Raw genomic sequence first — 13,179 nt, forward strand, 5'->3', positions numbered from 1 at the left:
GTGGTAAGCTGGCTAGCACTACGGATGAAAGGGACTTGGGGGTCATGATTGACCACAAGATGAACATGAGCCTTCAATGTGATGCTGCAGCTAGTAAAGCAAGCAAAACGCTGGCTTGCATCCATAGATGCTTCTCAAGCAAATCCCAGGACATCAGTCTCCCGTTGTTCTCGGCCTTGGTGAGGCCACAGCTGGAGTACTGTGTCCAGTTTTGGGCTCTACAATTCAAAAAGGATGTGGAGAAGCTTGGGAGAATCCAGAGAAGAGCCACGTGGACGATCACAGGTCAGGAAAACAGACCTTATGACGACAGGCTGAAAGCCATGGGGCTCTTTAGCCTGGAAAAGTGCAGGCTCAGGGGAGATCTGATGGCCACCCATAAGTTTATCAGGGGTGTTCACCAGGATCTGGGGGAACAATTGTTCACTAGAGCACCCCAGGGGATGGCAAGGTAGAACGGTTATAAACTCCTGCCAGACCATTTCAGGCTGGACATAAGGAAGAATTTTTTTTACTGTCTGAGCCTGCCATCGGAGGTGGTTCAAGCACCTACTTTGAACGCCTTCAAGAGAAATTTGGATGCTTATCTTGCTGGGATCCTATGACCACAGCTGACTTCCTGCCCCTGGGGCAGGGGGGGCTGGACTCAATCTTCCAAGGTCCCTTCCAGCCCTAATGTCTACAAAATCTATGAAACTTGGCCATGGGTCTAGGGGAGGACAGAGTCTGATCAACTTAAATTTAGGGGTGGGATTAAAAATGGAATTTATTCCTCTCCAAAGGGACGCCTCTTCTCCAAAGCTCCAGCCATGGATGAAGAGCAGCAGTAGGTGAACTATCTGGTTCAAGTGCGGTTCTATGGGGCAGTGTCTATGTCCTCTATGTTGTCTAGCTCTTCTGCCTAAAAGTACCCAAGCAGAATACAAAGGGCCAGGCACTAGTAACGATTAATGTGCTGCCTGAGCACTTGCAGAGGTGAAGAGAACTAGAGGCATTTGCCTGTTCCATGTCAGAGGAGCCCTCACATTGCACTAAGCCTACTTTCAGTGGTGTGCTATATAGAAACATTGGATCAAAAGGGGCCTCTTGTCCCATCAAGTCCCCTCTCCTGCATTTGCAGGCAGCCACTTATCCAACAAGTCCTCAAAGCTATCTACTCCAGCCCCTTAGACACCAGAGCATATGTCTGTGTATTTTCATCATGGCCAATCAGTCTTTACAACCAGCCAGGGTTCTTTCCCAGTCTGTGACACTGAACTCTGTGCTGGTTGCTTATATGCACTAACATGCACCTGGCCCTTAACTCATTGTATCTCCATATGCTAAAGGGGTTTTCACTTTCACAGCTGCGCAGAGCACTTCCGTATTGTGCTTTAAAACAAAGGCAGTGGCTCTTGTATTTGAGCTCATTTACCTGGAAAAAGAACAACTGATTCTTTTCCTGGGGCATGCTGTGCACAGATTCTCTATTGTTTTAAGAAATGTGGTGATAGAAGGTGTTGGACTGGCAGCCCCTGGGGATGGATGGCTTCTGCCATAGGCGAGGCATAGGGGAGGCATGGTGGGGCACGTGCCCCTCTGAAATTGGCCCTCACTGGCCAGGGAGTGGGGAGTGCCAGCCGGTGCCCTCCCTGAGAAGCGCCAATGGCACTTCCAGTTTTTCCAGCAACAATTCCAGTTTGCCGCTGGTGCTTCTGGGGTCAGCGATTAGCTGCTGGGGGACCTCCCCCCACCCAGAGCCGGGAGGCACCAGTCACCCACAGTCTGCTTATCCTCAGAGTGAGTACTGCAAAAGTGGCAGCTGTGCACAGTTCCCTCCCTTCACACCACCACCGTCACCAGGGATCTTGGTTTTCCCTGATTAAAAAATGGCAGATTCTCTGATTAAAAAACCCCCCAAAATCTGTGTTTAAAGTGAAAGGCCCCTCCTTTCCCCACCCCGGCCCTGCTTGTTCCCCTCACTCCCAGCCCCACAGCCCTCTGGCCCTGCTCATGCTCCTCACTCCCCTCCCCACAGCCCCCCAGTTCTGCTGCTGCCCCTCTGTTGCCCCCTCCAGCCTCTCCCCAGCCCTGCTGGAGGGGGTCCCCAGCTGCCAGGGCTACAGGGCCAGAACCTGGGTCCACAACCCCCTGCTGCTGGCAGGAGGTGGCAGCTGCTGCAGCCGAGCAGAGCGCCCCCGCCCAAATGCCTGCTGCAGGCTTGGGCTGGGGGTTAGTGGGGCCGCCTCCCTGCCCCGCATGCACTACCAGAGGGGCAGGGGGGACCTATGCCCCCCAGATCTGTGTGCAGGGTGGGTTCAGGCTGGGCACTGCAAGCTTGGGCTCTCACCCTGCTGCCCTCCCCCCGGGTCTCCACAGCTCAGCAGGTGCGACCTGAGCTCTGCAAGGAACTGTGCTCCACGCTGTCCTGGTCATGTGTCCCCTGCATGACCACCACTGCCACCCCTCCTGCTACCACATGCAGGGGATGCGTCACCAGGGCAGTGCATAGCTCACAGTGGCAAGCAGCTTTCCTGTGTGGCCTCACTATGCCCTGCAGCACTGGGTTGTACCCAGGGTCCCCCCTGGCCCCTGAAAGTGTGTGCAGTAGTGGGGAACTCTGCCAGCCTGCAGAGAGCTCTTTGCAAAAGTGCAAAATCCATGGGTTTCTCTGCTAAAATGAGAAATCAGCATTTTGCTCCAATAAAGGGGGAAATCTGTGTTTTTCTCTGTTTCCATGGGAAAGGGAAAACTACAATCCCTGATTATCACATAAGTGTGCATCCAGCTGCTCATAGCAGTTCCTTTTGATCATAACACCTCAAAACCCATTTTTGTCTTTCCCTTATTACATCAGAAAGAAGAAGGGGACTTGAGTCTCTATGGCCTGTGCAGTAGTGGTTGGGGACCGAGCCAAGCCCTCAGAAGGTGCTCATCACACACTGCACCAGTATAAACTGGACTATGTTCTTACAGGCAATCTGCTCTGATATCTGAGGGGCATTTTTTTGTTCAGCTTCAAAGGAGCAACACAATGATGAAACACTGCATATTATTGCTACCCCATGAACTAGTCATCCCTTCCTTGCGCTCAACTATGACATGCAAGGGATTGAGCCAATAGGACATCCCAATTAATTTTGAAATACTTGGAAGTCAAACAAGTCAGGGCTAAGGCTGAGAGAGCAACACTAAACCTATCCACATGTGACCAAAGTCTGGAAAATGCCTTCAAAATAAAATGCACCTCCTTGGGGCATCTTTCTGTAGTAACCATCAGAAATACTAGGAGGGCATGGATCAGGAATCCAAGGCAGGGGATAGAAAGTTAGAATAATGGCATATTTCAGCTTGAATAGCTTAGTATTAGTGTCAAACGTATCAGAGCTGACAAATCCAACATCATCTGTATCTTAAACTGTAGAATAAAAATAGTATGAGATTATATCATTACAGAGACTTAGAGGATTTGGTGGCTTCTTAGTACCTATACACCCCCAGAAGCAAGAGAAACTAGAAGCACTGTAAATAGATATGTATGTGCAGAGCAGGTGTGTAGAAATTTTCACTCTTGCTTAGTTCAGTCCACTGCAGTTTGGCCTTGGTTTAGTCCAAAGTTTGTTCCAAACTCTTTGAGTTAATTGGGAAGGATGCTAGTGAGCAGCTGCTACTCAGATTGGCGCAGTATTGGAATAATGCATTGCAGATGACAGTTCTGGAACGCTACAGGCTGTGATGAGTTAGCAACAGATTATGACCTGTACTTCTTCCACAACAGTGTCAGGAGCTGGCTATGTTATCTTCTCGGTCCTAATCTGCCAGTACACCAAATTACCACATTTTCCAGGCAAATGAATAAACCATCTGGGAAGATCACTATAGATTTTGGGGCTCAGCCTGCTGGACATATGCACCATAGCAGATGAAGAAACCTTGGCCTTTTTAGAGCGACCTTGTCAGATTGCTAACGGGCTGCAAACACATTGTTTTCCTAAGCACGACAACTAAATCATTATCCTCTCTAGTGACAGTTTTCTGGCAACAGATCCTTGTATTTGCTTCCAGCATGTTTCAAGAGAAGAAGTGTATAAATCACTCAGTTTTACACTCAATTTACACAGAGTGAGGGATTGAATGTGTACAGGATCCAAGAATGAATACAGGACCTGAAGCAAACAGAAATGCAAACCCTTTCCCCTAATTAAGAAAGTCTGCAAACTGACCCCATGCAGAAAAGACCCTAGGTTCTTTCTGTTTTAGGAGGCAAGCAGGCTTTCTCCCTAACTCTGCAATGGCAGGTGAGAGAAGGATCAGCTGATTAAATTCGCAAGGCTCTTACCTCACTTACCTTACAGCCTGGAATCCAAGCAGCCACAATTAAACAGAAAGAAAACAAGTTTCCAAAGCCTGACAGGACCTGCCACCTGTTGGTAAGACATGGCATGGCATCTCCTTGCTGCCTCATGCACAATGACACCCCCTCAGCTTCCTTTCCCCATTGGATTGTGCCTAGATTATTTAGACCGTATGTTCCAGACTGATCCTGAGGGATAGTAAACACTACCAAAAGGATGTTTTTATATTTATTCACATGTATACAAAAAGAGAGAAGAGCTGCTCTTGAAGGCGGTGGAAACCTTTGACAAATTTACAAATACAGTTCTTAGAAATCACACTTTTAGTTATTCTGCCTATTTCAGGTGATTAGTTGAGTTTTGGCTAACGTCACAAAGGCTCAAATTAAAATTTCTTGAGTTGATGGCCAGGGTTTGTCTGTAGGCTGTAGAATCATAATAATCAGGTACCGCAATAGTTAATAACTTGACTTAATTCCCACCTTGTTTCTTCACATATAGCTTTCACTCAAGTTTTCAATTATTTTTAGCTCTATCGAAAGTCCCAAGTGCTTGCTTTATTCCAGCATGAAGATCATTTTGGATGAAGAGAAAAGCCCGACAAGCACATTTTAAAGGATTGTTTTTTAAGATAATAGTTTGAGCTGAAAATCAATTACGTACCAGATTCCCTTGCCAATTTCCAGAAAAAAATAATTCTGTGCTCCTGGGAGTTAAGTGCTACAAATCATATATAACAAAGGGATTGAATTTCTGCATTCAGAGAAAAAAAAAGTCAGCCTAAACTAGGGCCTTGCTTTCAGTACATCAGCAGTGTGCAATAGGGTCAAAGGGTGATTTTCCAGAAACGTGATAAGCAATGGATATTTTTTTAACTGACACTGACATCAGTCTCATGCTGAGATACATTTTTTTTTGCTACTGATCAAAGAAATATTTATCAGAACCAAAGACCTCAATTCTTATACAAGAAGAGTGGTCCTAGTCAAAACAGTTTTGAGCAGCCATGTCAAACAAGGAAGGGCACGAGCTCAAGTGGCAGAGGTAAAGTTATAAACCAACAGAGATCCAGAAGTTCAAGTTTAACACAATCCCTTTTTCATATGCAACAAGGCAGAAGATAAGCAGTTAAAAGTAAGCAAGAATTACTGCAAAGAGAGCAACAACACAAACAATCTTAAGTAAAAAGGGTACTGAGGAATAGCTGGTAGAATCCCCTATACTTCTGGTTTTCATGGGCCTGATGATCCGCTCTTTTTGAGTCACGATGGCTCTTCTGGCTCCATCCCACTTCCCTGGCCCACTCAGGCGGTACTGGTACGGTGTGCATGGGCCAAAGAAAACCTCCATGGCTAGCTTAGGATCCGTTAGAAAGAGAGACAGTACGTTGGGCTTGACCCCTGTCAGGCTGGCAATTTCATCCATGTATTGAACAAAATCAACTTGGATGGTGTGGCGTGGGCTCTTCACATACCTGCAAGGAGAGGGAGGAACAGGCATTCTTGAATGTGATGACAGACATGCAGGTCAGGTAATGACATTTCTGAGGGGTACCACACTAGGTGCTTTTTTCCCCCCAGTAATTAATTCTCATTTTCATAGCTTGAGCAAAGGGAGAAAACTGGGTCACCATTTCAAAACTAATAAGCATATGGAACTACCCAGACAAAACAGCCGTTTACCAGAAGGAAATCTCTATGTCCAGCCAAATTCCTGGAGCACTTCTGCTCCTTAAAGAAAATGGCAATGAAACTTCCCAAACTTACACATTCTAACAACAACTCCACAGTCCACAGCAATATCATCAACTTATCCAGCCACATGCTCAGCCCATCTGAAGTGTCTGCACTCTCCTGTGGTTCCCCCCCCACTGCCAAATACATAGCTCAGTAAGGTTCAGCTATATGGACATCTTGGGTATGTGCAGATGAGCATGGTCTGTGGTACTGCAAACACATTTGCAGTGGCACATACTGCACTATCCAGTGTTCTCCGCGCTGCAAGGGTGCACTGCCCAAGCATGTGCTGCACTGTTTTTTTTCCCTGTGTTTTTTTTTACCCCTGGATCTTGGTCGTGTTATCTGTAGGCCCCCTTCCTTTACTTTGCTGGACTTTTGGTCCTCCTCGCCACTGGATCCTCCATCCACTGCCAAAGTTCCTCCACTGGCTGCCTCCCCCTACTTGTGCCCTGCTGGCACTAAACTTGTCCTCTTGGCATGATCCTGGCCATCCACGCCTTCTTGCCTTGGAACACTAATCATGACCCTCTTGGCCCTAACTGCACCTTCCGGGTTCTAGTTGTGGCCTCCAGCCTCCCCCATAGCAATGCCTATGCCTTACAGACATACCCATGTCTTTTGACCCCCTGGGGGAACTGCGGGAAAAAAAAATGGCACAGTGCATACTTGGCTAGTGCACGCTGCTGAAAAGTGGAGCCAGGTCACCCAGAGCTGTGCTGCAGCTGCTGGCCAGGCTCTGCATGGCAGATTCACCATGGCTGCAGCCCCAGATAAAGCTGGAAGTATTTGATCCTGTAAGCAAAGTTTGTGACACACTGTGGGTGTTTTAAAACATGATAAGAAGCTCAGGAAATTCTTGGTCACCTGCTCAAACCTGGTGTAGTTTCCCCAATTATGAGGTGTTATGACAGCATTGGCCTGAGGGTGGCAGTGGTGCCCCCTTTTCGGCTGAACTAATCCTGCCTCTCACTCCAGCTCTTTAGCCTACTCCATAGATTCATAGATGCTGGGGTCGGAAGGGACCTCAATAGATCATCGAGTCCGACCCCCTGCATAGGCAGGAAAGTGTGCTGGGTTTGGATGACCCCAGCTAGATGCCTATCTAACCTCCTTTTGAAGACCCCCAGGGTAGGGGAGAGCACCACCTCCCTTGGGAGCCCATTCCAGACTTCGGCCACTGGAACTGTGAAGAAGTTCTTCCTAATGTCCAGTCTAAATCTGCTCTCTGCTAGCTTGTGGCCATTATTTCTTGTAACCCCCGGGGGCGCCTTGGTGAATAAAACCTCACCAATTCCCTTCTGTGACCCCCTAATGAACTTATAGGCAGCCACAAGGTCGCCTCTCAACCTTCTCTTGCGGAGGCTGAATAGATCCAGTTTCTCTAGTCTCTCCTCGTAAGGCTTGGTCTGTAGGCCCTTAACCATACGAGTGGCCCTTCTCTGGACCCTCTCCAGGTTATCCGCATCCTTCTTGAAGTGCGGCGCCCAGAACTGCACGCAGTACTCCAACTGCAGTCTGACCAGCGCCCGATAGAGGGGAAGTATCACCTCCTTGGATCTGTTCGTCATGCATCTGCTGATGCACGATAAAGTGCCATTAGCTTTTCTGATGGCTTTGTCACACTGCCGACTCATGTTCATCTTGGAGTCCACTAGGACTCCGAGATCCCTTTCCGCTTCCGTGCCACCCAGCATTTCCTAGGCTGTAGGTGTGCTGGACATTTTTCCTCCCTAGGTGCAGCACTTTGCATTTCTCCTTGTTGAACTGCATTCTGTTGTTTTCTGCCCACTTGTCCAACCTGTCCAGGTCTGCTCGTAGCTGTTCCCTGCCCTCCGGAGTGTCCGCTTCTCCCCACGGTTTTGTGTCATCCTCTGAGGAAGCCAGAACACCAAGCCAAGCCGAACCCCCATGGGGCACACGGCCCTGCCCTGCCTTCTCTCCAAGCCAAAGACCCATTCTCTCCCCGCAGTCCCTTCTGCCACCGGCTTCTGCCCCCTCAGACTTCTCCATGGGCCTCACAAGGCAGCGCCAGGAGCTGCACGCAGCTAGGCAGAGCTCTCCCCCACATGCCACACACCCACGCGCCCAAGGCATCTCCGGAGAGCCCGGCACGCGGCGCCCCAGTCCGAGGAGAGCCCGGCTGGCACCAGTAACTTGTCTCGGAGCTGAGAGCTGCTGAGCAGCTCGTCCTTCTGCAGAAGCAGCACCAGGTCCTTGTACACCGACTGCTGGATGGAGTAGCCCAGAATCACCCTTTCACTATCTCTCGATGTAATTTTTTAGCAATAAGGGAAGGTGCCTAGAGCCTTGGAGAGGTCTTGGTTGTGCAATCTGTTGGCCCCCTTCCTTTCCTTTGCTGGATCTTTGGTTCTCCTTGCCACCAGACCTTCCATCCACTAACAAAGTTCCTTCACTGGCTGCCTCCTAATCACGACCCTCTTGGCCCTAACTGCGCCTTAAGGGCTATAGTGGTGGTCTCCAGCCTTCCCCATAGCCATGCCCATGTCTTACAGGTCTTACTCTAATTTGGTTCATCTGGCTCAGGCATCAGCCCTCTCAGCCTCAGTCCCTTTGCTGTCTTTGCCCTCTGGGACTTTGACCTTTGTGGGGCTAAAACAGAAAGTGTTCCTCAGGCACCCCCTCCTGTGGCCTCCATGCTGCCCCTGCAGCCACAACCTGGTCCTCCAGTAGCTTAAATACAAAATACGAACATAAAGCCTTCAGTCCCTAATGCAAGTTTGTACCGTCACACTCACGTCTCTATGCTCTGCAAACTCCTGTCTATGCTGCCAGCTTCCTTACAGCCCCTCCTGCAGACAGGAGCTCCGCTCTAACAAGGGAGAAGGGCCTAATTGACTGCACTGCAGCATTGCCAGGTCTTAAATATGAAATTATTGTATTGGAAGCTCAAGATTATCATATTTGCTGAAAAACTATTACACACTGAAAAATATGCAAAAAAGTATACAAAATGAGCACGCAAATAAGTCTTCTTATTTACTTTCTATCGCTCAGTATAAGATGCCTGTGAGTGAATGAGAACTGGGTTATCAAAGTTGAAGCATGTTTTTGCTGAGGCAAGTAGTCTTAAGAAAGTGCTGGCAGCAAACCCAAAACTCAGTTAGGGTGTTTGTAAATGTGTTGGTTTTGTTGTTTACAATTGAATGTTAAGAGAGTGTTACTGTGTAGTCTTTTGAAAAAGGGGTGAGTGGGACCTTGAGATGTAAAAGAAACAGTTTGGTTGTGTTGGGAATCTTAAATTTGTTTTGTGATGGCATTTTGTAATAAAAACAAAAAACAAACCCTCCTCTCCCCAACCTCACTTAAGGCTCTCTGAGAGTGACTTAGGTTTTGCATATGCTGCTGCCTCAAAAATTAATGTACATTTTGAGTACTTTTACTATTATTGCTTGTATATCATATAAGGGTTGAAATTATTGTACAAATACAATAATTATCATACATTTGGCAACACTGCTGCACTGGCTCAGGGCTTATTTCCCTAGGTTCCTCCCCTTTCCAGTCATATGGCCCCCTTAGCTTCCTTACTGAGCCCAGGTGTCCCCCCTTGGCTCAATAAGCTGCCTACTCCTCTCTGCTGCCATTTACACAGCAGGGCTGCTTACTCAGTAGCTGGCTTAAATGAAGCTGCTCCTATCAAAATGCAGCTCTAGCCTGCTGCTCTCCCCTCTTAAAGTAATAGGGGTGTTGGCCCCTGTTACAGGTGCCCACCAGTCACACCTCATCATTGTTGGTTGGGCTTATTCTTAGATCTCAGTGAACTCCATCCAGTGACCTCAGGATGGAGGACAAAAGAGTGAGTCTGTAAGTCCCTAGCTCTTGCTTCCTTTAACTCTGAGATTGGCTGGGGAATGAATGATCTCTCAGTTTAGATCAGTGTGAAACAAATCAGAAACCCAGCCCAAGTACCCAGTGCTCCCAAGATGCTGTTCACAAATCGATGATCAGTCTGAAAGCTCTGGATCTCTTCCTTTAGGTCACAGAGCTTGGTGATTATGAGGTCTGAAATGCAGTGAATGTAGGGTTGGGTAATGCTTACTACAGAGGTACAGGGAAGCTGGAAGTGCACTAGGGGAAGAAGAAAAGAGGGTGAGCAGTTGTTTGCCCTGGAGCTTCCCCACATGCCCTGTAGGCATTGTTTCTTATAAGGGTCCTTACCGTTTTGCCATTTCCTCTTTCTTCTGGGTAATATCAGCCATCATGTCACTCATAGATGGAAGTGAGTTCAGTCCTAGAAAGGAAAGCCCAGAGTGTGAGAAAGCCAAAGAGTGGGGGATCCGTTGTTAACAAATTAGCCTATTCCCTGAGAAACCTGGGTGTGAGGGATGGGGGCAGCTTCTGTGGGAAATGAGAAGCAGTTTCTGGGAAAGCCGGGATGGTTGTATTGGCCCCAAATCCTGAAAATCAGAGCTCCTAGAGTGCAGTGGACTTCCAACCCCTCTGAGGGACTGAAGCTTAGTGAGCCGGCCTCTGCCCCCATCCTTGCTGGCCTTCCCAACAGCTCCAGCACCACTTCAAGGAAAGTACTGCCTGTACCTTCTCTTCTCCCTCATGTGATCCTGGACTCAAAAACACTTCCCAACTTCTAGATAGGCAGAGAAAAGGCCAAACAACCAGAGGAAGGGCTGTGGCTGCCCTGGTTTATCTGGGATTAAAACAGCACAAAGACAGAGGGAGAGAACAGCTGGCTCAGCATGACAGACTAAGATAGCGTGCAACTGCCACCCATATCCAGCAAGGCAACTTTCTAGTGCTGCCTGTAGTTTCAGACAGGTTTGTAGTCCAGAAACTCCTGTCCAGAAGCTGCTAGCCTATTCCCTGGGCACTGGCCCACGTACCCTTGAACACACGTGTGGCCCAACGACACTGGAGCTCCGAGATAGGCATGATGGCCCCTAGTGGCTGGACAAGGCCAATGAAAGCCAGTGTTGGTTTCTCCAGGTGAGGCGGAAAGACAAACTTATACAGAGAGATCTGGTTATTGACCACTTCGACACAGCTCTCAAGGAAAGGGAAGGAGAAGCTGTATCCTGTAGCAAAAACAACCGCATCAATGTTGTCTTCTTTGGTACCATCTTCGAAGATAGCAGCAGTTTCAGTGAACTCGCTCACGTTTGGTTTCACTAGCACTTTGCCAGAGATGATACGGTTTGGCAGGTCATCATTGACAGTTGGATGCTGGTTGAGAATCCTGTATAGCAAAAAGAAAGCATGTAAGAATCAGTAGTGATGGGTGGCATGCCTCTGAAAGCCCATGGGGGATGGATCTGTATGACTATTAGGTATCTTTGGGCCTTTGTTCACTACCATTCGCTGTAAAATAGCTATAGTTAGGCTGAAGTAGAATGGCTGCCTGGATGTTGAATGATCGCTGTAGCTCAAGCAGCATAAAAGCGGCCTGAAAAGTGTCAGAAACTGTTGCCTGAGGGTACCCCTGGACAGAAGACATTTTCTCTCTGCTATTCTCTGCTTTCTAAGAACCACAGTGTATAAGTCCTAAAGGCTACACATTTTTAAGTAACCATCTTATCCCTGCCCTAGGAACTGCCTTGGGCCTGGAGACAGTACCGTGGCAAGAAAGTTTGGCACCTGGGCAAAGCCCGCAGCAACAGCCTGCTCTCGCCCCATGCACAGATCTGGGGAGCACACGTCCCCCCATGCTTGTCTGGGAGTGCACGCAGTGGCAAGAGTCACCCTCCCCCTGTCCCTACACCTCTCCAAATGAGCTGTTCGCAGCTCTGTCCCATGTCCTGCCCTGGCTAGGAAGTGCCTGTTGACGCCCCTTCACTTCAGCACCTGGGGCAGTTGCCCCACTTGCTCCTCCCCTACCTCCTTACTACAGCACTGCCTGGAGATGGATAACAAGAGTCAGAGGACTGAAGTAGGAAAAGATATTTTATATCTACCAATTTGCCTTCCAGCCCTAACAAGCACAGGGAAATGCCTGATTTGTGTGAAGGCACCTGTGTGTAGGCTGTAGACCATAGTGTGAGTGACTGAATCTGGCATTTAATCTCTTTTCTGCCCATTTGTTAACCATGGATGTGGCCAAGAATTTGTTGAGGACAGCATTCAGACGAGTACTGAGCACGATATCCATTGGGTAGCCTTCATCTCCAACACGATTTAATATCCATGCTCCCCTCCTGGTGCTGAGGAAAACCTAAAAGAGGAAGAACGATGTCACAAATCCACAGGCCTTCAGGACTTCACAGCTACCTCTGTGCCTCACACCTTGGCCACTTGGTGCCCCAAGGCCTCACCAGGGATTGCTGCTATCATGACTGATGATCCCTAGTAAGGTAATAAGTGTAGGCTCTAGCTGGGATTAGAGACCTGTTGTGCTGGCCTGCTGCAAACAGATGGTGGTGGGGGCTCATTCCTCCTCCAAGATGCTTAGGGTCTAGCTGGACCAGCTTAATACCTTTGTGCTTTCATTAACATTTTCTTTGGGAAACAGCCCCTACCTTCCAGCATTTTTTGAAGTGATGGGAGCCCAAGAAGGGAAGCTGTGCCTTAAGGAAACGATCCTTCGGGCACAAAGCGAGGAAAAAGAGGGAAAGGGGCCAGGAGGCTTCCTTGGCTGACCAGAGAAATCCAGGGCAGCCTACAGGCAAAAAGGGGGGCACATAAAAAGTGGAAACAGGGAGAGATCACCAAAGACGAATATACCTCCTCTGCTCGCGCTTGTAGGGAGGCAGTTAGATGGGCCAAAACTACCATGGAGCTGAGAATGGCATCCCAAGTAAAGGACAACAAGAAATTGTTTTTTAGATATATAGGGAATAAAAGGAAGGCCCAGGGAGGAATAGGACCCCTGCTAAATGGGCAGAAACAACTGGTGACGGACAGGGGGGACAAGGCTGAACTCCTCAACGAGTTCTTTGCCTCAGTGTTCCTAAGCGAGGGGCATGACAAGTCTCTCACTGGGGTTGTAGAGAGGCAGCAGCAAGGTGCCAGACTACCAGGCGTAGACCCTGAGATGGTGCAGAGTCACTTGGAAGAACTGGATGCCTTTAAGTTGGCAGGCCCGGATGAGCTCCATTCGAGGGTGCTGAAGGCACTGGCCAACATCATTGCAGAGC

The 13,179-nt window shown here is 48.6% G+C and overlaps 1 protein-coding gene across 7 annotated transcripts in view; it reads right to left on the minus strand.

The window, feature by feature from the left end:
• Positions 1–4,550: 4,550 nt before the first annotated feature.
• LOC102384967 (dimethylaniline monooxygenase [N-oxide-forming] 5-like) overlaps positions 4,551–13,179 on the minus strand; it is a 60,672-nt gene continuing 52,043 nt past the window's right edge. For all 7 annotated transcript variants that reach the window (XM_014523826.2, XM_014523822.2, XM_025213599.1 and 4 more), the window contains 4 exons: positions 12,058–12,257; positions 10,933–11,285; positions 10,253–10,325; positions 4,551–5,808 (listed from right to left, as the gene is read on the minus strand). In XM_014523826.2, coding sequence (XP_014379312.2) covers positions 5,463–5,808; positions 10,253–10,325; positions 10,933–11,285; positions 12,058–12,257 — 972 coding nt within the window. In that variant the 3' untranslated portion in view covers positions 4,551–5,462. The remainder of the gene's footprint in view (positions 5,809–10,252; positions 10,326–10,932; positions 11,286–12,057; positions 12,258–13,179) is intronic.

Source organism: Alligator sinensis, unplaced genomic scaffold, assembly GCF_000455745.1.
Source record: "Alligator sinensis unplaced genomic scaffold, ASM45574v1 scaffold48_1, whole genome shotgun sequence".
NCBI classification, from domain to species: domain Eukaryota; kingdom Metazoa; phylum Chordata; order Crocodylia; family Alligatoridae; genus Alligator; species Alligator sinensis.